The following is a 22,960-nucleotide window of genomic DNA, read 5'->3' on the forward strand; positions in this document are numbered from 1 at the left end:
GTAGTTTAATCGCGCATTCGCCCAGGGCTGTGCGCCGTAAGAACTACACTTCCCAGTAGCCGCGGGAGGGACGGCGGGACCCTCCCTTCTCCCACGTGCGCCACACTGCTACGGTCTGTGCGCCAGAAGGTGCCAATAGGCTATTGATCTTCATGGCACCGTGAGGCTCGTGCGCCGTTGCTCAGGGAGCAGCGCGCGGCTGGATTCTGCCCATCACGAAGAGGTGCAAGAGGTAAGGTGGACGAGGCGGCGGCGGCGGCAGCACGGGCCTGCGGCGGAGCAGGGCCAGCGCCGACGAGAAGAAAATGTTTGCACGCTGTTGCCTGGAAGACAACAGGACCAAGCAGTGCTCTGCCCCGCAAGAGCCGGTGCTCTTCAGGGAGGGCAGGGAGGCCGGGCGGGGTGACCACCTGCTCCCGTGCCTTCGCTGTGGTCTCCATCATGTGTGCGCTTGGTACCCGCAGACGGAGTGTAGGTCAGGCGTCTAGGCAGACCAGAGCAGCGTGTGCGTGCGCGTCTGCCCAGCTTGCCGTTTCTGCAGCCCGCTGTGCTTTCACATCGCTTCTGCGAGGAAGGGAACGCGGGCCTGTGCTGTTCGAGCCCTAAACTGAAACCAAAGATCCCGAATGGGAAAGCGAAGCCTCTAGAGATCAAAGCTTTTTATTCTTGTGTGTGTTTGCGCTGCCCAGAATTACTATTTTTTAAATAACATCTCTAGCCCTCCTTTCCTCTAAAAGAATGTTAAAGCGGCTAACAGCAAGGAACACAAAGAAATACAGTAAAATAAGATTACTAAAATGACTAGGACATCAGGAGTGCACACACAGAATTCCAAAGCGGCTGTCGAAACGATTGGGCATGTTGTAGCAGTGAAAACAATTCCATACAGCAAGGTCAAAAACAAACAAATACAGGAATTTGAAAACAATTCATGGCCCCAAATCCTTCCTGAATAGGAAGGGTTGAACCATCTGGTGGAAAGCCATTAAAGAGAACCTGGAATCATGCTCATTTGCAGTGCAATTCTAACCACGTTGGCTCAGAACTAAATCTAGACAGACTAAATAAGTATGTTTAGGACTGCAGCTGTAAACTGTTGAAGATCTGCAATCCATAGTAATGCCTACCAAACTTGCATGATAAAGTGGACTCTGTTCCATGAAAGCTTATGCCATAATAAATGTTAGTCTTTAAGGGCGCAATCCTATGGCTGCTAGTCAGCAGCTAGATGGCCATACGATAGGCCGGTTCCCAGGAACCGACCTCCACCCCCTTTCACACCATCTTGTAGGCAGCGCGGATTGGCCCTGCACTCTACACCTGTAAGAGCAGCAGGAGCAGCAAAAGCAGGGCGTTCCCGGAGCAGGGAGGTCAGAAATGCCGGTACAACACATCCTATGTGTCGTCCGGCCTCTGCTTCCCCTGCTCCGAAGTCCCGCAGCTAGACAGCTGAAATTGGCTGTCTAGCCTCAAAAGCCAGGCAGGGGGGAGCAAGGTGGAGATCCACTCCTCCCAGCCTGCACCGGACAGGCGGTCACCCCCAGGGTCAGAGGCGACCGTTGATTAACATAGGATTGCTTCCTAAGGTACTAATGGGCCTGGTCTACAAAATGATTTTTGACAATATTAGTTATAAAATGGTGCAAACCAGTTATTATTAGTTATAAAGTGCTGCAAACTAGTTATAAAAGTCATGCAAACTGGTTTGCACAACACAGTGCACCTTGTCGTGGATTATTTAGCTTACAACAAGCCGCAGTGCCCATGGGTACATGACTTTGCATATCCAGCCCCCGCTTGGGGGTTGTCGTATTGTGCGGACCCAGTGAGCGAGGGTTATGTGAGGGTTAAACGCATAACCCTTTGGTTTACCGGAGTGTTGGTTGGATATGCAAAATAGCAGCTGCATGTGCCTCAACCTCACCGTGGGTTATTTAACCCATGGTGGGCTGTCGTGTCATGCAAACCTGTTATCTTTTGTCAGACCACAGTGGCACATGGTTGTGCTGCACAAAGTTACAGCAGAGAGAGCTAGGAAGGTTGTCACAGTGGGGTAGGGCTGGACAGCCCTGCCCTATATGAAATGTTAGTGCAACCATTGTGGTGCAACTCTTGTAGGCTGACAGGTAAAGGCCAGGATAGGTTTGATCTGTAATTCTTCTTTGTAGGCGTAGAGACCACTATTGATGTATGCTGAATAGTCTGAGTCCTGAATGTACTTAGCTTTTCTTTGGCCTAAACATAACAGTCTTTAATTGTGACTGGGCAAATTCACATCCCCCTTTATTATGAGCATGTATGTGTGTGAAATCAATTGCACATACATATTACCGGGCTTAATTATAGTAGAACATAAACCAAACAAATCAATGGGCCAAAATGTAATGTATTCTACAACAGCAAATTTATGCACTCTAAATTGAAAGAATGAACCTTTTACTATAAACGTATGTGTGGTGTATGTACACCCCAAAACTCACATATACATGTAAATACACAAGGTCTCTATTTCACAATGTACCAAATGCTTCTCAAGAACACAATAGGGTGTAGTACCAACCATACACAAAGTTAATTCATAATAACTCTGTATAGCAATAATAGACAATAGGTGGTTGTCCAAACTATACATAATATGATGAACATTATACAGTGTTAAGGACATTAGGTTTCTATTTAACAGTGTACAATTGCTTCTCAAGAATACAATGGGGTGTAATACCGACCATACACAAAGTTAATTCAAAGTTTCTCCCTATAACAATAATAAACAATAATGGGTTATCTTAAACTACATGATTAAAACTCCAGAATGTGCTTCTGTTTCTGTACTTTGTCAGAATGACAAATCTATTGTTTAATTATCTTTATCTGTTGTAACTGGCAGCCAAACATTGTGCCTCTCAGTTAACGTGCTCTATTTAAAGAAACAAAACAGAAGGGCAATAAAATGGTAACTTTCCCCAGAAGTCTGAAGCAACTGTTACAAAATTTACTTTTATAATTTGCTGTTACCTGAGAACTTTGAGGAATAGTGAAGTGCTCCAGTGAAACCATTTGCCAAAAGTTATGTCAAGTCGGGGTGGGGGGGATCTTGTTATCCTGAAATAGCAAAATAACGAAGCAAATGGTTAGAACATGTGACTGATTACCGCCAGTTAAAGCTTTTTCCATAATGGCATACCACAAATGTTCCAGATCGAACCTTGTTCCTAACATTAGAAAAACACACAAGTATGTAGGAGGTAGTCTGTGGCTTGTTCAAGAAAGAATGCTGCCAGATGACTACATATATAATAAAATCAAAATGATGCTGTAACGTTTGTGTAATGATTAGAGAGACAGAGGGGCTATTTTAAGTGAAGACCTCAACTAATCATATAGATCAAAAAAAGGGAGGAAAAGGTTCACTTGATATAGGGGACACCCAATGATGTCATAGCTAGAATGAATGTAAAGAATTTATTTACAGAAAAACAGAGATCTAACTGCACATTCCAGAGTTTTTGTCTAGTTTAAAATAACATATTGTTGTTTATTATTGTTGTATAGAGACACCTTGAATTTACTTGGTTTATGGTCAGCATTACACCCCATTGTATTCTTGAGAAGCAATTTGTACACTGTTAAATAGAGACCTAGTGTCCTTAATACTATAATGTTCACCATATCATGTGTAGTTTGGACAACCTCCTATTGTCTATTATTGCTATAATAATTTATATTTATTCATTTATTAATATTTATTAATTTGAATTCACTTTTGTGTATGGTTGGTACTACACCCTATTATATTCTTGAGAAGCATTTGGTACATTGTGAAATAGCGACTTTGTGTATTTACATGTATATGTGAGTTTTGGGGTGTACATACAACACATATACGTTTATAGTAAAAGGTTCATTCTTTCAATTTAGAGTGCATAATTTTGCTCTTGTATAATACACACATGCGCTCTCACAGTAAAGGGGGATGTGGATTTTATGTTGCGGGTCCTCTTCCCTTTTGCTTTATAGATCTTTATTGTAGCAGAACCACTTCTTATGACCTGGTGTGCGGCCGGCTGACTATTGTGTCCATTTTGATGACATTCCAGAGCAATAAGCTGCCCAGTACATGCAGCTGGCTGCCCACCCTTACATTTGGGTTGAGGCTGAATGTTGTTCCAGCAATTTAAACTAGAAGTCATATAGGACAGTCAGCATATCTCTAAATCTTGAAAAATAAGTTGAGAGGCTGATCTTCAGTAAAGAGTTCATGAAGCATATTTATAGAGACAATTGTGAAGTAAGGAGCATTTGTGACAGAAGGCGGATGAGAAAAAACAAATTAAAAAACAAACAAACACCAAGGAGAAACTTTTGGAGAAACTAAAGGAAAGTCACAAATGTCTTCCAAAGTCAATTTAAAAACCCTATTGATGGGATGACAAGGTGGGGAGTTTCACATTCTGGCTACTGCCAAAGAGAAGGTCTATTCCCTCATGCCCAACAATTGTGCTTTTGATGGTAGTGGCATGCACATAAAAGCTTCTTCTGCTGACCATAATGGATGGGTAGGATTGATCGGGAGAAGGTGGCTGGTCCTTTTAGTCCAGCAGTCAGCAGAAGGTAAATCTCCAGAGGTTTTGGACTTCAGCACTTAGAAGCTCCTGCCAGAATGGCCAGTGGTCAGTAATGCTGGGAGCTGAAGTTCAAAACATCTGGAGACTACTTTCTTCCCATCCCTGCATTTAGTCCCAAGCCATATAAAGGCTTTAAAGGTAATGGCAGGCACTGTGAATTAGGCTCAGATTGGCAAATTGGCAGCCTGTGCAGCTGATATAAGAGAGGATTCGCATGTCCTGAACAGAATAAAATGCTAAACAGTGCACATGCAGCGATCCTTTTATGAACTTCCATGTATGTGAAGTTCCGACCTTTCATAGCAGTGCAAATGTTTTAAAATCCCCCCACCCCGGATTCAGGAGTATACTTTCCATGTACATTGAGTGGTTTTCTTACTGTGGCTTATTGAAAGTAATTGTGGAGGGGAAAGTTTGAAGAGTTATGCCATTGCCCATCTGAGTCGCCACCAATGTTTCAAATGCTGAGTATTTCCTATCCTTTCCCAGAAGAGTTTCCTGAAATTCACAAGCTTACACTTTGGCCACTGGAAGTAGCCCTATATAACAGCCATTGGCAGTGCTGGCTGGGGGTGATGGGAGTTGTACTCCACTACATCTGGAGGACACTCGTTTGGGGAAGGCTGCTATATATGCAACACGTACATACATAACATTTATTTTCTGTTTCAGTGCATCAAACAACTTTTCATTTAACTCTGATCTTCCACTTAGCAGAATATCAGTGGGTTGGATCCAGACTTAGTCATACTTCGAGTGGTCCCATTAAACTCAATTGATTTCAGTGGATCTACTCTTAAGTATGACTAAGTCTGGATCCAAACCTTGGTCTAGTATTATTATTATTCTGTACCAGTTTTAATGCCAGTTTCACTAGCCACTGGACTGACAAATGCAGAAGTTTCAGAAAGTGTCCTGTAATTAAACTTGTTTTGACCAATTGGCATCATGACTGTATGCATGTTTACTCATTTGTAAGTCCCGCTATATTCAACTGGACTTCCTCTCAGGTATTATATGCATAGAAATGCAGGTTAGGGCTGGAATCCTATACACATTTACCTGGGAGTAAGCCCCAGTTCACTCCGTTGCACTTCCTTCTGAGCAGATATATGTAGGATTGCACCGACGGGCCCTTTATATAAGAGCGACAGTAGTATAGATGTAGTCGTATCGACCTCACACAGTGCTGCGTCATACGCTACATTGTAATTGTGTACCTTTATCATACATGTTAACAATGTAACATGTAGTCCTTAAAACAATTTTTTTAATACAGCTATATGGCACTAGGTTGCAGATCCCTAGATCACATGGGCCCATATCAGGAGCTGCAGGGTTTTCGTGGCTGTTACCTGCAGTTGCCCATAGCTTTGCCCTGTCAAGGATGTTGGTGAAGGGTGAGTCTATGTGAGTGAGTGAGTGGTAAAATGGAATAACAATTGAATATGTAGGGGAAAAAGGGGGAACGACATCATAAGGTAAGCCTAAGGCACATCCACAAGAATGGAAAGGTTGGGATTACAGAAGTAATCCTTGCAAAAAAAAGCCCACAGTCCATGACTATCTTTACCAGCCTGTTTAACCAAACACATCAATCTAAATCCAGGTGTGTGTGTGGGGGGGAGGGCTGAAAGGAGAAAAAGGATCAACACTCTTCCAATTTTCTATTTTATTAATTTTTTTCAAAAGCAATTCTGGGTAGTCACCTGGAGGCACTTGCTGGTTGCCACAGATGGGTAGGAAAGTTTAATTTACAAGCTAGGATTAGAAACAGGTTTATTCTTACCCTGAAATACTGTTGTCAGCAGCAGCATGGCCCCGCATTTCTATTTTTCTGATTAAATAGAAGATGTAAAAACTGGCTTAGTTGCAGAGTACCTTCATGAAGAGAAAATGTTGAGTAGCCAAGGCCTAACAAGAACCAGAAACGGGACAATAACACTTAACAAAATTTTAACTAGTAATAAAGAATAATATGTGCTTTCCAAAATGGAGGTGACTGACTACTGACTCCGAGAATGGCTTGCTGTACTTCTCTCTTTTGCAGCTAAGCAGGTCTGGATCTTGAGAGTATCTGGGACGGGAAACTATAAATCTCATGTGTAGTGTCTGAGTTCCTTGGAAGAAGAATAGGATACAAGTGTAGTAGGTACTAGAGTAGCATGACAAAGCCCGATTGAGTTTCTAAATCAAGGCACTAAGAGCACAGTCCTATTGATTGTGCCTCGCCCTCGGAAGTTCCTGAACCCAGAAACTTCGGAGTTTCCTATGCCCTGCAGGCAGGATGGGAGGAGCAGTGGAGGCGATGTTTGCCTCCCAGTCCTCCATTCCCTGATTTTCTCTAGATGGGCTTCTCAGCCCATCTGGCGAGGGTGGAGGAGGGAAAGCGGCTGGAAGAGGCTCAGGATAACTCCTATCTTGGCCTCTCGGATCCCCTCCCCACCCACCGGAACACTCCCTTTCCTCCTTACTGAGGTTGCTTTTCCGCAGTACTCCAACTCCAACTGCAAGGGGGAAGGGTCTTGGGTCAGATCTCTGACTTCCCCCATCTAAGGTTAGAGTGCTGCCTCCGGCCTTGAAGGATTTTTCCGAGCTGTGCTGTGGTCCCTGGGACACTCACCCAAGGACCGTGGGCTCACCCAAGGACAACTCCCAGCATTCCTGGTTGGGGAATGCTGGGAGTTGTAGGACTTCTTTCTGTCGACACCTGTGTAGGATTGTGCCCTAGCTCTTCTTTTAAATGTGCTTTGGCGAAATACAGTTGGCTTCACACAGCCACAATGTGAGAAAATCCAGCTGGTCTAATAGATGATGAAAAATAAGAAAACGTGTTATCACAACCAGCTCCTGAAATTTTTATTTCACCCCCAACTTGTAAGTAGAAAATAATGAGTGGTTCCCACCCATTTGCTTACCCTACAAGTTCATACCAAAACTCAGAATGGAGAGCTACAGTATACATTCTGCTAACCATACACTGTTCTGGAATCTCTCTCCAGCCCAGTAGGCAGCCAGGTTTTTCTGCTATGTTGACAGATTTGCAGAGAAGTGTATTTGTTTGGACATCATTATAGCAGATTAGAGCAATTGTGTATATTATGGCTTTATGATGCTGTGTTCTGCCAGTAGAGTGGGATCTCTCAACTATGCTAAGAACTAGGTTTTAAGCCCCCATCCTTCCTTACAGCTAAGCAAACATTAGAGAAACACAGCTGCAGCCTGCTCCCTCCCCTGAGGCTCCCGATGCTGTGAAGGAGCGAAGCTGCAAATTAATTACTTCCAGAAGCAGACATCAAACACAGGCAGCCTTGACAGCTTCACAGCCTCTGAATATGTGGCTCCAACCAGCCCCCTTTCTAATCCCCTTTCTCCTTTCCCCTGAGGCTCCCAGTGCTGCCAAGGTGTGAATTAATTACTTCTGAAAAGCAAGACACACATAGCTTTAAGGCTCCTAAATGCATTATTTCGATTCATGGGAATCTCAGTAACTTTGAGAGTCCGCATTTCAGGAACAAGCCCCATTGACCACAACTAAGTTACTAAGTTCGGGAGTTACTTCTAACACATATGTTTGTGCTGGGAAAGACAGCAATGGGAAACACAGGGACGGGGAAAAGACCTTGACCGGGGTCACGGTGAAAGGCACACCCTAGGCAGGGCTAGCATACCCAAAGTAAATGCAGGGGTTGGGGCACAGAACAGCTATAGCGTGGAGAACCTGAGTTAAGGAAAAGAATCGGACTTTAGGTAGTCTCAGGAAATCCATTTTTTCCGTGAAAAGCTCCGGGGTGGCTGCGGGATGGCATCCCACATGTGCCCCGAACAACCTCCAAACACAGCCAGCTTGCAACAAATCGCCTGTGGAGACACCCCCCTTGCTTATTGGTAGACGAGTTGTTGAGTCTAACCACAAACCTGTAAGTTACTCAAAACAAGCACTTTGAATGCCACTCAAAAACCAAACTGGGAGGCACTGTAGAGCTTAGGAATATAGGGAACTGCCTTATGCAGAATCATACCATTGGTCCATGTAGCCCAGCATTGCCTGGGGATGTCAGAAATTGAACCCAGGACCTAGTATTTGCAAAGCAGGGGCTCTGCCACCGAGCTATTCTTTCAATACTGGCATAATATGTTTCTAGCTCTGGGTCCTTCTTCAGAACCTCACCATAGCCATAATTATTATTATTGTTGATTTTATTATTACCTTTATATCCCACCCTTTTTTTCCTCTTGCAAGGAACCCAAGACAGCTTACATGATCTTCCTCCTCTCCATTTTATCCTCACAACAACCTTGTGAGGTAGGTTAAGCTGAGAGTCAGTGACTGGCCCAAAGTCACACAGTGAGCTTCATGGCCGAAGGGGGAATAGAACCCCGATCTCCCAAGTCCCAGTCCAGCACTCTAACCACTATACCACACTGTTTCTCCATTTGAAATGGCTGGCATTTCCAAGTAGTCTTGAAAGGCAGCTTCACGTACAATTCTTAAGGGCCAAAATAGGCATTACTTTAAATATGTGTCTAGCAACTACGTCATTTTTTTTTTCATTTTTGCTCTAGAGTTGGTGCAAGGCCCCCAGTCTGGATTGGGACCCTTGTATGGGGGCTTTTAAGATCCTGATCAGGTCCCTTGTAGAGTAAAAATTTAGAACGACATTGCTGCTAGACACACATTGAAAGTAATGTCTGTCTTGGCCCTTAAGAGTAACCTGGACAGGATTAGACCATGGATAACTGTAAGCAATAGTTACTGTTCATGACTGTTGATACTACCAGTAATTACTATTACTGAGCGTCATTGTAGTAGAGTGGCTGTAGTATTTGGTTTGTGAGCCTGGCTCAAATCCCTGCTCAGCCGTGTTGTGACCTGTGTGATCTTGGGTATTTCTCGTCTTCACCTACCTCACAGGATTGTTGTTCAGTTAAGGGAAACTGTGTCCTAAGCTCCCTGGAGCAAAGGTAGGCGAAGGGATGATACTGATACTTCTCATGCATTGCTTCCAAACCCAGCAGTCCCGCTGAGTAAACTCTACTGCTCTGCAGTGTTCCTTAGCTCGTTTGAAGTTCTGATCTGGCAGCCCTAAAGCATTCCATTGAAGTGGTCACTGGCACCACGTGCAAACAAGTGACAGGGGCCTTAAATGACATTGCAGTGGCCAAGCGGGTTTTTTGTTCTAGGTTTGTAGCTGCAAAATTGAAGTAAACAAATTCCTGGCGAGATGCCTGTAGGTATTTAGCTTATAAGATTCCCACCAGGAAATCTGATGTGGTGCCAGACTCCCTTCTTTTTCTACCGACGCAGTGGCGGGACGTACCTCTGTGTACTGGAGACCTCATGCAGCAAAAGGGCCAAGGGGCTGAACCGAGAACGGCTCTGGCGGCGTGGCTCCCCTGGAAAGAACCGCTTCTTCCGCAAAGTGACCCGGGTGACGCTGGTGAGGGATGTCTGCTGAGGCCGAGACCCCTGAAGAACAGCCCCCTGATCCTCCCCCAGACCCACGCTGGAAGCTCCTTGTCTTCTACCTCTGCTTCTATGGCTTCATGAACCAAATCAGACCTGGCGAGAGCTTCATCACGCCTTACCTATTGGGACCGGAGAAGAATTTCACGAAGGAAGAGGTGAGCTCATCTGATGGTTCAGCATGCAGGGAAAGGTTGCAGGGGGCCAAAGTTGCAGGGGGCTGCAGCAGGCGGTTCCAGTGATTACTGTTTTTTTCTGAGCGGCTCCTAGTTTTGGACAGGGGGCCCACACATGGCTGCTTTTCCCCATGTTCTTCCTGGTATTTGACTGGGAAGATGGAGGGTGGGGAGAGAAGAGTAGGATCTATCCACAGCTGTGCACATGGGTGGAGATTGGTACATGGCAACCTTCCCAACCTGGTAAACTCCAGATGTGTTGGACTGCGACTCCAGCTAGAATGGGGATGATGGGAGTTGAATTCAGACACATCTAGAGGACATCAGGTTGGAGAAGGCTAGTGTATGGCTTGATGCATCCCTCTTCCCTCCTCCATCAAGGCTGGTCTTGGAGCACAAGTAACTTGCTCATATGGAAGAGCGGAAGACTGGGCTGTTTACAAGGCAGGTGGTCATAGGCGTCCTGTTGCACATAAGGAGTGGCATGGGAAGCCAGTCCCAGCGTGGGAAGAGGGCCCACTGAGCCCATACCAACCTGCTCCTGGGTGTATGACAGCACCTGCTGGGGGCGGGGGGATGGACTGGACTCCACATTATTAAAATAGTAATGAGAATGACTGAAATGTGTTTTGCAATTTGGCAATCATGTTGCGGTTGAGTGAAACTAAAAGCAAAACCAACAAGAATCTCAGCCTGAGCCTGCAGGCTGCCTGTTGCCTTGGCAACTTGAGATGCAGACTCAAAATGGAACCTTTGAGGAAGGGAGTTGTGTGGCGAGCCCGTGAACCATGTGCCAAAGTGAACTTCCGCAACAAGGTGCGATCTTCTTGCTCCTGAGGAATGCAATGGGTCGAAATGCTTTGGGCACACTGTACCACAGGTTTTTTAGATCTTCAAAGTGAGCATCATTTCACAGTTTCCTCTCCACACCGTTGTACCCCCAGCCCTAGTTCCATGTCCATTCTCTACTGTTCTTTGACTTCTTTGAAATTAGTGCTTTGGAGGGGGATCTATGGAATGGGGACAAAGTTTCTTCCTGCTGGTTCATGGCATCCAATTAGATCATTGCCTCTAAAGATCTGACCTGTTCCATTCCATGGGTAGATCTGTGGATCCAACTCAGGGGGGCTGTTCACACAACACGCTAACCCACACTCAGTGGTTGAGTGTGGGCTGCTTTGAAGTGAACCATGGGTTGATTGTTGAACCGTCGGTTAGCGTGTGGTTTGAACGCAGCCAGCGTGGCTTGTTAACCATGCAGTGTGGCTTATTTTCTCGAGCAAGCCACCTTGAGAACCCATGGTTTGTTACTGGGTTGTTCAGGGTGGTTAACAAGCCACCTTAGCTACGTTCAGACAACACGATAATCCAGCCTGTGGAAAACATGCTGCATTCAGACAATGTTCTAAGCCATGGTTCAGCAAACAACCCATGGTTCAAAACAACCCACAGTCAATCACTGAGTGTGGGTTAGTGTGTTGTATGAACAGCCCCATTGTGTCTAGGGCAGCCTTGAGTCTCATAAATCCAGTGAAATGCCTTTACCAGTTTATTGAGCTTGCACTGGGATGCCTCAACCACAACACCAAGCCACGGTTTTGATGCTACATGAATGAGCAGTCATCTCTCCTTGTCTCATGAGTGGTGATTCCCTGCCCCCTTTCCTGGTTTCAGTCAAACAGTTCCATCCAAACTGGCAAACTGGTTTCTACCCCTGGTTTGCAGGGCGAACTCCAATCATAGCATGACTTCTTGGACTAAATGGTAAACTGTGGTTTGTCTCAAACCAGTGTAAGAGCCAGGGAATTGCTGTGCACAAGGGAAGGAGGAAAGAGAATGTGAATTCAAGGCTTCTACGTGCTCATTCACAGAACGCAAAACCATGGATTGCCATCCTACCCCATTCACCTTCATCGCTCAGTAAAACTAAAAACTTCATGGTATGCAAATATTTATTCTTATATGGAAGTAATAAGTTCGGAGTGGCTTTGTGTTAACCCAGGCGTCTCTTTCAGATAACAAGGCGTTGTTTACGTGTCACTTTCCAGTAAAAAGCACTTGGACTCAGTCCAGGATTCATGAGTAGAACCAAACCTTTTTTGGCTTTGACACAATTTCAAGGAGAGGGATCAGCAGCAAGGAAGAAAATATTTCTGCTCCAAGAGATGGGGTATTGCCAGTCTTGCTATGGCGGCTGCTGGAGTCTAACCAAGGAGGGCTTTATTCTGCTCAGTTACAATTACAGTGGCTCATTTTGGAGGGCAGGAAGAGTCACTGGATAATTGTGCATTCACAAAATGTGTGTGTGTGTGTGTGTGTGAGAGAGAGAGAGAGAGAGAGAGAGAGAGATTGATTTGGGATTTGCCTCCCAAGGGAAAGAACTGAACATTAGAGGTAGCAAGTCCAGAACAAAGAATCAAATTGAGTAGGTAGTCTTGATCAAAATCTGTTAGCGTTTGTTAAGTTTGTTAACTGGTGAGGACGAGGGAGAGGGCCTTCTCTGTGCTGGCCCCCACTCTGTGGAACTCTCTCCCTAGGGAACTCCACCATACCCCTTGTTTAATGAGCTTCCGCCGAGCATTAAAAATGTGGTTGTTCAGGCAGGCATTTGGGGTGGGTTAGGGTTTATTTTTAGAAATATGGTGTTTTTAATGTAGAATTTTATTGTTTTAAACTGTTTCTGTTATTGTACATTGCCCAGAGTGGCTGGGTGACCAGCCAGATGGGCGATTAATACACTTAATGAATAAAAAATAAATAAATAAAGTAAGCTGATGGATCATGATTTCCTATATTATAAAGGCCTCATGCTGAAATAATTTACTTAGTACATATCCAATGGAAATAAAGAAAACATTGTTTTTATCTAAATAAACTAACGGAGGCTTCCTTCTTAGGAAGTTCTAAAAACATTTTCAGTTGACTAACCACTCAGCTGGGTGGTTAGTCAACTGAATATACCTGTACTTTAAGAAAAATGCTATATAGATTTAAAAAAAACACTACATAGATTTCTCTGTTTACTGCCTTTAAAGAAGAAAACGCTCCATTTTATTTCATTTTAGCGAACTATGAACTGTCCAGAAGAAAACAATTCAGGATTTTGCAACAGCCATGCTGAGCTAACTCTGCCCTAGTGTCCTGCTTTCATTGTCGTTTATGTTTAAACCTTCGATATTTCTCTTTAGTAATGAGTAATTTATATTTTCCCTCTTGATCCTCCCCAGAGGTCTCTCGGATGTGGGCAGCTCTTGTTTGTGACAAAAATGATACCATGCAGGCCTGGCCCTGGCTGCAGTAGCAGGGAGGCAACTGCTGATCGCTTAGTCCTGCCCTCCAGCTCTGCCCTTTGGAAGGGCCAAAGCTCAGATTCTTTGGTGTGCTGATTATTGCATCAGTAGTTCCTTGATGTGCAGAGAAAGCATGGGCTGGGGGGGGGGGGGATCTACTCCCAAATTATAGAAGCGCTTTTTTAAAATAAACATGCCATGTCATATGTAACCTTTTCAATGACCAGTGGAGTAGTAAAGCCAGGTTAGAGAGCAGTCTGCAGGTCAAACAACACATTGACCGGGTTCACATGATCACAAAAGGAAAATAAGCCACGGCAGCTTATTTTCCCTCCCTGCAGGTGTAGGTCACAAGTCGCCTAATTAGCTTAATTACCCTCGTCAGGCGTGGGTTGTCATGACATCTGAACCTGGCGTGGTGCGGGTGAGCGGCTAGAGTGGCGTACAAACCACCCTGAAACCCATGGCTTGTTCTAGGGTTGCTGGGTAGTTTGTAAACCACCCCAGCCAGCCACCCCCCAGCTGAGTTCAGATGTCATGACAACCCTCGCCCGGTGAGGGTAATTAGGAAAATCACGTGGCACGCACCCAGCATGGGCGAGCGAGGTTAACAAGCCACTATGGCTGACTAACCCCCCTCTTGTCATGCAAACTGGGCCATTGTGTTAATTGCCTAGCTTGTAGCTGAGCCTTGTATTTTTCTTTACTTGAGAGTAACTAAGTCACCCTGATTCGGATTGGGACCCTCATGCACCAGGAGGGGAAGATTAAACCGTCTCCCCACCCACCCCTTTTGCTTCCTGAAATTCCCCCACAACCACAGAGATTAAAGTCTCTGTTGGAGTCAATAGAGGGTTTTTTTTCTTGTTTTTTTCTCATTCGATGAGGGACTGATGGTATGAAGCAGGAAATGCTGTGTCGTCTCTCTCTCTGCTGCCGATTGAGACCTTGGTGGATTCTTTCGTTTCCAGTCCAAAGATAGAAGGCTGTGGGGAGTGCTTGCGCCTTATTAGACGAGGGATAGGCCAACAGCCGGCATCGTCAGTGGTCAGGAATCCTGGGAGCTGTAGTCCAAAACATCTTGAGGGCACCTTAGGACTAGGGATGCTGGAAAAATTTGAGACGGATTAAAATGAGCTTGGATGTCAAAGACTCCGACCTGCGGAATCCACTGCGGAGCGACCCCCTCGGGCCCTGCGGAATCTGTGAAATTTCAGATGATTTTTTTAATTTCCCGAAATTTACACATATAAATCTGTAGAAAAATATGCAAGTTTCTGCTGAGGAAATGTAGAATGGAATAGGGGACAATACACTAAATGTTACATACTGGGGTAAATTATGCACATACTTACATAAATACTTACGTAAATATTTACGTAATTATTTCCGTATTTTTCCGCATGACGAAAAAAAATATTCGCATCCGTCTGTGGGCGGATGAAGGAACGAAAGGCACCTGACAATCTGCAAAACACAGACGGAACGGATTTTACACAGTCCGTACATCCCTACTTAGGACATACTGCAAGGGAAGGAACTGAAGTTTCGTTTCGGACAGATGCCAGTGGCCACCAGTCTCCTCCCAGGGCGGGGGAAATTAATGGTATCTAGGATCATCTTTATTATGAGGAGTCCCAGAAGAGAGACCATGACCCTGTGCATTGACTCAACCTATCCACTGTGTGTTCAGATGCCCTTGCTAAAATATCCAAAACTCATTGATCAGAAAACCAAACTGGAGCTGGCCATCACTTACGCAAATAATGTAAATTGACTTACAGGGCCATCCTGTGGGGGCAGGAGAGGGAGGGACAGAAGCAGAGGAGCCATCAGGGCTTGTGCTGGTGGGGGTGGGGGGAGGCAGTGGAGGCTGGTGGCTCCGATATCAGTGGGGGGGCGGGTTTAAACCACTCTGGGTTTGAGTCAGAACCAGTCAGAACTTTGAAGGAGCTATCGCACCTTGGATAGCTCCTTCAGAGTTTTAACCGGCTCTGACTGAAACCCGGAGCAGATTAACCCGCCCACACACTGACATTAGAGCCACCAGCCTTCACTGTGGGGAGGATAGCTGGAGAGGAAATAAGTGCACCAGTGCCAGAGTTGGCATACTTTCCCCAGTCTGCCCTGAAGTGCCTGGTGTGTGCCTGGATGGAGACAATCTGGAAATCCCAATGGCCATGCTGGCTGGGGATGGTGGGAGTTGTAGCCCAACACATCCAGGGCGCGCCAGGTTGGGCAAAGCTGCTGCGTAGCCCTGATGTCCAGAAGCCCTCTCAGGACCTAGAACTAGCAACCTTATGGGACTCGGCAGCTGCTCCTGTGGCTTGTCCATGTGCCATAAAAAGACCTGCTTGTCAAGCTTTCAGATCGGTCTTATAAATACAGTAAAACAGTCTTGAGAGGATCAAGGGTTAATTTAAAATAAGTTTGTGGGTTTTCTTTTTCCCCTTTATTTAATGTTCAGACCAGTTTTAATTTTGGATGGTGAATATTTAAGATTTATGTGTAGATGTACACAGAAACCTGCACTTTTATGATTTGGGTGGCAATTTGAGGCTGGGGGGAACCTTGACAGGATGGTTGGGTTGAATATCCATTACAACAAGGAGTGGGGGAACTTGTGGCCCTCCAGATGTTCTGGCCTACGGCCCCCATCAGGCCCAGCCAGCATAGCCTGTGGTGAGGGATCATGGGACTTGTAGGCAAGAACATCTGAAGTTGCTCACCCCTGCCTGCCTTACTTACAACCATAGTCAGTATTTGATCTCTTGTCAGTGAAAGTGAATTTAAATCCCCACCCCGGCGTGTTGGTGAGGCTCTCCCCCTGCACCTCCCCACCCCCAGCCCGCTACCTGTGGGCTCAGATTTTGTCTGTGTCCTGGGGCAGCTTTGTCTGGCCAAGGATCAGAGTGTCCTGTTTTGTTTCCGTGGCTTAAGCACAGCAAGTTACAATTGAAAAAGGCTGGAAGAGGCTTAACTGACCTCCTTGGCCAGGGATGTGGATTGAGGGAGGGGAGGGGGGTTAACTGTTGGGCGCCAACTCAAGGAGGCCAGGGTTGTTGTTGCTGTTGTTATTCTTTTTAAAAGACCAGATCTTTGTGATTAAGTAGCTGTGACCAGCAGGTGACTGTTTTGAAAAGCAAGGGGCCCCAGTACATCTGACGCTAATTCAGCGGATTCAGGTGCCACCAGAGTCTCGCCTCCCCCACCCAGCACAGAGTGGTGTGTGTGTGCATATTAGTATGCCTGTCTGTTACAGGCCCTACGGAAGTGTTCTCAGCGCTCTGCAAAAGGATCCTGGAAAACAAATAGTCAAAATAGCGTGTGGGCCCTTTTGAACATAAAAAGAAAGCTTCCTCCACCCGACAGTTACTTGTCCCCTTGTCCTCGAGCAGAGCTCTGTAGGGTCATGATTTTCAAAGTTTGCTGCAGTGAGTGCCTGTCTCATTACTGCCTGAGCCTCCCCGCACTCCCAAGGTAATAAAGTTATTCACTGTTAGGGGAGGGGCCGTGGCTCAGTGGCAGAGCACCCGCTTTGCATGCACAAGGTCACGGGTTCAATTCCTGTCATCTCCAGGTACGGCAGGTAAAACTCCTGCCTGAAACCCCAGAGAGCTGCTGCCGGTCAGTGTTGACAGTACTGGGCTAAATGGATCAGTGGTTTGACTCAGTATGAAGCAGCTTCCCGTGTTTCTCTGTTGTTCCTGTGCCATTCTCCAACAAGAAAATAATGGAAAGGGGAGGCAGGAGAGCTGGGTGTCTCTAGTCCTGACATGAACTTTTCTGGGAGCCACGGACCTGTTTGGCTCGGTAGTCTGGGCCAGCCGGGCATGTGTCGTGGTGAAACATAAGGTCACCCATGTAGGAAGAAGGGATGCAGGTCTCGGTGCACCATAGCATTGAACGTGGGTTTGCTGAGGAGGACTAGCAGTGGAAGTCAATCAACTACGGAGTGTGCTATTCCCAAAGGACGCTCTGAAGTGCTTGAACTAAAAATTCACAGTGCCTCTGCTGGCAGAATACTGTACATGCAGCTTCGGAGCATTGGCGTGCTGAAGGAAGAGTGGGCTTGGAAGGCCCAGCTGGAACAGGTGATTTGCAGGATAACCCTGAGCGGGTGGGCAGATCTGGAAAGGGCTGTGGCTCGGCAGTACAGCAGCTCCTGCTTGGCATGCAGGAAGTCCCAGATTTGCTCCCCGGCATCTCTGGGCAGGGCTTGGAAAGACCCCCGGTCTGAAACTCTGCAGAGTTGCTGCCAGTCGGTGCCAGCCCACCTTCTGCAACCTGGTGCCCTCCAGATGTTTGTGAACTACATCTCCCAGCATTTCTGACAATTGGCTATGCTGGCTGGAGCTGATGGGAGTTGTAGTCTGAAACATCTGGTGGGCACCAGATTCAAGAAGGCTGGTATAGGTAAACAGCGGTGAGTTTGATGGACTGAGAGTCTGAGTTGGTATAAGGCAACTTCCAATGGAAGTGTGCTTGCGGAGCTCCCTTTTCCCCTACCCATCAGTGAGATCACCTGTGAGGGGTTGGGTTGGGGGGTTTGGATTGAGGAGGTTCAGCATGCCCTATAGGTTCAGCATGCTGCCTTTGTGCCTCCTTGCGTTATGGCAGAACATGCATGGAATCCAGCCTGTTGTCTCCTCTACAAGCCTCTTGCATGGGCATTGGGGTGGCATGTTGAAGCGTCATTGATTACAGAGGGTCTTACTTCTGCTTTGAGCTAAAATTCCTGGAAGTGCTCACCTGTTGCAGTGTGGAGTGCTTTTGTTCAGGGTTCCAGCTGACCATTCCATCCCTCATCCCCCACCCCACTCCAGTGTTCCTTTTCCCCCACTCCAGCAGTCAGGTGAGCATTCAGTGCCACTAAGCTCGTTCAGTTTTCACTGGCCTATCTGTATGGGATTTTTCTCCATTTTGTTTCTTACCCCACCCCAATTGGGTTTTGAGTGGTGGGTTTGGACGTGCTTGTGTCCAATCCCAGCAATATTTAGTAATTTGATTCCTCCATTGATGTCTATGGATAGCTTTCTGTTTTGTCCCTGGGGACATTTTAACATAGCTTCTCAGTGTGAACTGGGAACTAACTTATCCAGACACTGAGATAGTTCTTTCTATTCTTTTGTGTGTGTATGTACGCTATAAGTCTCCTCCTCTTTTTCCAGCCACTCCATTCTGTTCCCCCTCCCATCCAGTAGCCAGTTTTGTCCCCCCGCACTCACCCAACAAGCCATTGAGTTGTTGGTGAGGGGGTGTTGCCCCTTAGGGGTTTTTCTCTAAATATTTTTTGCATGCCTGTGAACCGCGGGGTTACCCTGAATCTGCTGATACCTCTCTCATGTAGGTGGTGCCATTTTGGCTCCAGCTCCACAAGCACAGGAAGGTTCAATTTGGTACTGGTACATATGACGATGATAAAGGCCTCTGAGCTTGACCCCCTTCCAGAGGAGGAATGTAGGGAGAGAGTTCCAAAATCAGTGGTGGTGTGTATTGGCGGAGGAGGAGGGCCTAGGTGGTCAGACTACAGATACAGGTGAGCGCAGGCGTCGCTAACATCTGCCGCATTGGGGATTCTCCAGCAATACTGCCCAGCGTGGATTTGGTCTTTGCCGAAAGGGATGCACGTGGTTCCGTGTTCTATTAGGCCTTGCAGCGGGCTTGATTTTATCTTGCAGGTAACCAATGAAATCACCCCAGTGCTGTCCTACTCCTACATGGCGGTGCTGGTGCCCATCTTCCTGCTGACGGACTACCTGCGGTACAAGCCGGTGCTGCTGCTTCAGAGCCTCAGCCACATCGCCATCTGGCTGCTGCTGATCTTCGGCACCAGCATCCTGGCCATGCAGTTCATGGAGTTCTTCTACGGCATCACCATGGCCGCCCGGGTCGCCTACTCCTCCTACATCTTCTCCCTGGTCACCCCTTCGCGCTACCAGCGCATGGCCAGCTATTCCCGCTCTGCCGTGCTGATGGGCGTCTTCACCAGCTCGGTGCTGGGGCAGCTCTGCGTCAGCGTGGGGGGCACCACCTTCGCCACCCTGAACCACATCTCGCTGGGCTTCATGTGCTTTGGGCTGATCTTGACTCTCTTCTTGGAGCGTCCCAAGCGCAGCCTCTTCTTCAACCGGAGCAAGCCTGCACGCAATGGGACTTCGCCTGCCGAGCTGGACAAAATGAACCCCGGGAGCCCCGGGGAGCCAGGATGGCCCCAGGCCCCGGCGTGGAAGGATCTGGCTTTTTTCCGGATGCTAAAGGAGCTGGCCCACATCGTGCGGCTGCCCCAGCTGAGGCTGTGGTCCCTCTGGTGGGTCTTCAATTCCGCCGGCTACTACCTGATGCTGTATTATGTGCAGATCTTATGGAGAGAGATTGACCCCACCAGCGATTACAGGAAAGTCTACAATGGCGGTGTGGAAGCTGCCTCCACGCTCCTCGGTATATGGATCCTCCCCCTCCTCTGTGCTTGATGTGTCGCTCTGTGTTTTCTCTCTCTGCTTTGCTGTGCCCAAACATGAAATGAAAGCAAGCCCTGCTGTCAGCCCCGCAGATCGCCCTAGGTGACTGACCTGAGCACCTCGGTCCTGCTGAAGCCGCTTGGGCTTACAGCTGGTTCGGCTATTCAGAAGTGCTTTCACGTGAAAGTGCACCCCGGGAATCCCCTTGCACGGAGAATCTCACACGTGACCCAGCCCCCCCCCCCGCCCCCCCCGTAGCCACTTGGAAGTGGTTCCCATTATCACGGTCACAAAAAGGTGTGCTGCCATGGTTATGGAAATCACTGGGAGGGGATTGGATGTTTTCCAAGGCACGTGTTTGCCATGGAAACTTGAATGGAAACATGGCCTAGGGGGTAGCGAGTCCAGACACAACGAGCACATGTTTGCGGTTTGTTTTCTCCAGCTTGTTTAGGTGCTTATTTATGCGAGAGACCAGCTCCTGCCCCACCAGCCCAGCCCAGCCCAGGGTACTCCTCTGGCTAGTTCACAAGCCTGATGCATATTGTAAGTCAGAGACTCATCGAGTTGGAAGGGGCCTCGGAGATTATCTAGTCCAACCCCCGGCTCAGTGCAGGCTCTGAGCTGCAGCTACAGCATCCCTGACAGATGATGGCCATCTAGCCTCTGCTTAAATACCTCTAGAAAGCAGAACCACCACCTCCTGAGGCAGTCTGTTCCACTGCTGAACAGCCCTCACTGTGTGTGTGTGTGTGTGTGTGAGAGAGAGAGAGAGAGAGAGAGAGAGAGAGAGCTCAGTGGCAGGGCACATGCTCTGCACGCAGAAGATTGCTGTCTCAGTCCTTGGCATCCACCGCCAAAAGGGCAGGGAAGGGCCACAGTCAGCCAGGGCAGGCACCACTGGGAGCAGATGTGGCACCATCTTTATCAGCTGGCTTTCTGAGGAAGATGTGTAGTGGCCTCTTCCTGGGATGCCTCTTTCACTCTCTGGGTCATGCGCTGCAGTTTCCCCACTGGTAGTACATTTTACTGCAGTTGTAACATCCTCTGAAGTTGTTACTCTGTTCCTGCCCCTGGAAAGGCTGTTTAATTTACCTCATCCCCCAAACCAAGCTAGAATTCCAGCATTCGCTCGGTTCCATTGCATCTCTGGTGCAAAAGGGTGGTGCCTGTAAGAGGAGATCCATAAACCCTGCTTAACGTGAGCCACGCTCCAACGTTATGCGTCAGCTACAAGGAGCTGGGCCCAGAGCAACGTACCCCGTGGCCCAACGGTTCCGAGGGGCTGCCTTGGGAGACGTTTTCTTCTGTTTCATTGAGGCCACAGGCATTCCACTTCTCTGGATCTCAGTGCCGCCAAGTCCAGTATCTGCCCTAATCGTGTTCGTTGGTCGTTGTCTTCCCTACAGTATCATTTGGACAAACCTGCTAATTTCCTACGCTTAACGCCCCTTGGCAGAGCTCTGCCTCAGAAGCTTGTGGGCTGGTGCTGCCATCGCTTAATGACACCGTGTGCTTTCTCCCAGGTGCCATCACCTCCTTTTCTGCCGGCTATGTGAAGATCCGTTGGGTGCTCTGGTCAGAGCTGGTGATTGCTGTAGTGACGGCGTTCCAGGCAGGCCTGCTTTTCCTCATGAACACAACCACCAATATCTGGTGGTGCTACATGGGCTACATCCTTTTCAGGGGCTCCTACCAGTTTCTTGTGCCTATAGCCATGTGAGTGGTGGGGACAACTTGACGGCCAGGTTCACAGGACATACAGAATTCCCCGAAGCCTTCAGAAGCGGATTCCAAACAGATTGAAAACCTCGCTATTTCAGCACAGGGGAAGGAGCTGTGTGAGGGACCATCGTACCATTATCTGTGACAATGAATAGTAGGGGGCCACTTGGCTTTCTGCTGCCTCTCCTTTCCTAAAGGAGGGCTTATCACGACAATGTGTGATCTTTTTCTCTAAGGATGCCGGAACTGGCACGAATAGCTAACTACTGGGCTCCGTGCCAGATTCGTCACTGAAGGCTTTTAATGTTTTAATAGGTTAGAAAAATGTGTTGTCTGCTAACGCTTTGAGTGGTATGAACGAATCTGCTGGAAATTCCGAAGGGGTAGGGATAGTGACTGGAGGTTTGGCTGAATACAAAGGACTGGATCAGGTGGTTTTCAGTACCCTTCCAGGCCAACGTCTATATGCATCTCATCCCAGAATATGTTGCAAATGGTGATGATAAAGCAGTGTGGCACCATCTTTATCAACTGGCTTTCTGAGGAAGAAGTGTACTGGCCTCTTCCTGGGATGCCTCTTTCACTCTCTGGGTCGTGCACTGCAATTTCCCCACTGGTAGTACATTTCACTGCAGGACCTTCCCCTCCCCTGCAACCCACCCCCAAGCTGCTTTCTAAGCCCAACACAAAATTACTGGCACTCACTACATGGCTGCAGCACAGCTTTCCCCAACCTGACACCCTCCAGATGCATTGAACTACAGTTCCCATCATCCCTAGCCCATGCTGGCTGGGGATTATGAGATTTGTAGTCCAGCATGCCTGGAGGGCGCCGGGTTGGGGAATGCTGCTTCAGATTTAAAAGTACAAAGATTCACCAGCACTTACAAGTGCCCTCTGTTGGACAGGGATGCGTCAGCATCCTAGCTGAGACCCTGGCCCATAAAGTGACCCTCCTTTTTGTCCTTGGTACCATTTTTGCTTGCCAGCAGAGCTGACCTGCCTTCCTCTCTCTTTGCCTGAAGTTTCCAGATTGCTGCTTCCTTGTCCAAAGAACTTTGTGCCCTGGTGTTCGGAATCAACACTTTCCTCGCCACTGTTCTCAAGACCATCATCACCATCATCATAACAGACAAGAGAGGCCTGGCTCTCTCAGTCCACCCCCAGGTGAGGGGCACAATTTTACACAGTGGTTGTGGTAGCCAGCTCTTGCTCA

General features: G+C 47.4%; 1 protein-coding gene and 1 long non-coding RNA gene across 2 annotated transcripts in view; one reads left to right on the top strand and one right to left on the bottom strand.

Moving 5' to 3' along the window:
* Positions 1 to 22,960, bottom strand: part of LOC146357977 (uncharacterized) — a 717,854-nt gene that overhangs the window by 221,744 nt on the left and 473,150 nt on the right. The window lies entirely within an intron of this gene.
* SLC19A1 (solute carrier family 19 member 1) overlaps positions 1 to 22,960 on the top strand; it is a 27,101-nt gene continuing 4,141 nt past the window's right edge. Inside the window, exons 1-5 of the mRNA XM_084859639.1 lie at positions 1 to 232; positions 9,934 to 10,250; positions 19,240 to 19,999; positions 21,546 to 21,738; positions 22,770 to 22,911. Coding sequence (XP_084715765.1) covers positions 10,074 to 10,250; positions 19,240 to 19,999; positions 21,546 to 21,738; positions 22,770 to 22,911 — 1,272 coding nt within the window. The 5' untranslated portion in view covers positions 1 to 232; positions 9,934 to 10,073. The remainder of the gene's footprint in view (positions 233 to 9,933; positions 10,251 to 19,239; positions 20,000 to 21,545; positions 21,739 to 22,769; positions 22,912 to 22,960) is intronic.

The sequence above is a fragment of the Heloderma suspectum genome, chromosome 1 (genome assembly GCF_057233095.1).
Source record: "Heloderma suspectum isolate Gila_16-S chromosome 1, 16-S_ref, whole genome shotgun sequence".
Classification (NCBI taxonomy): Eukaryota; Metazoa; Chordata; class Lepidosauria; order Squamata; family Helodermatidae; genus Heloderma; species Heloderma suspectum.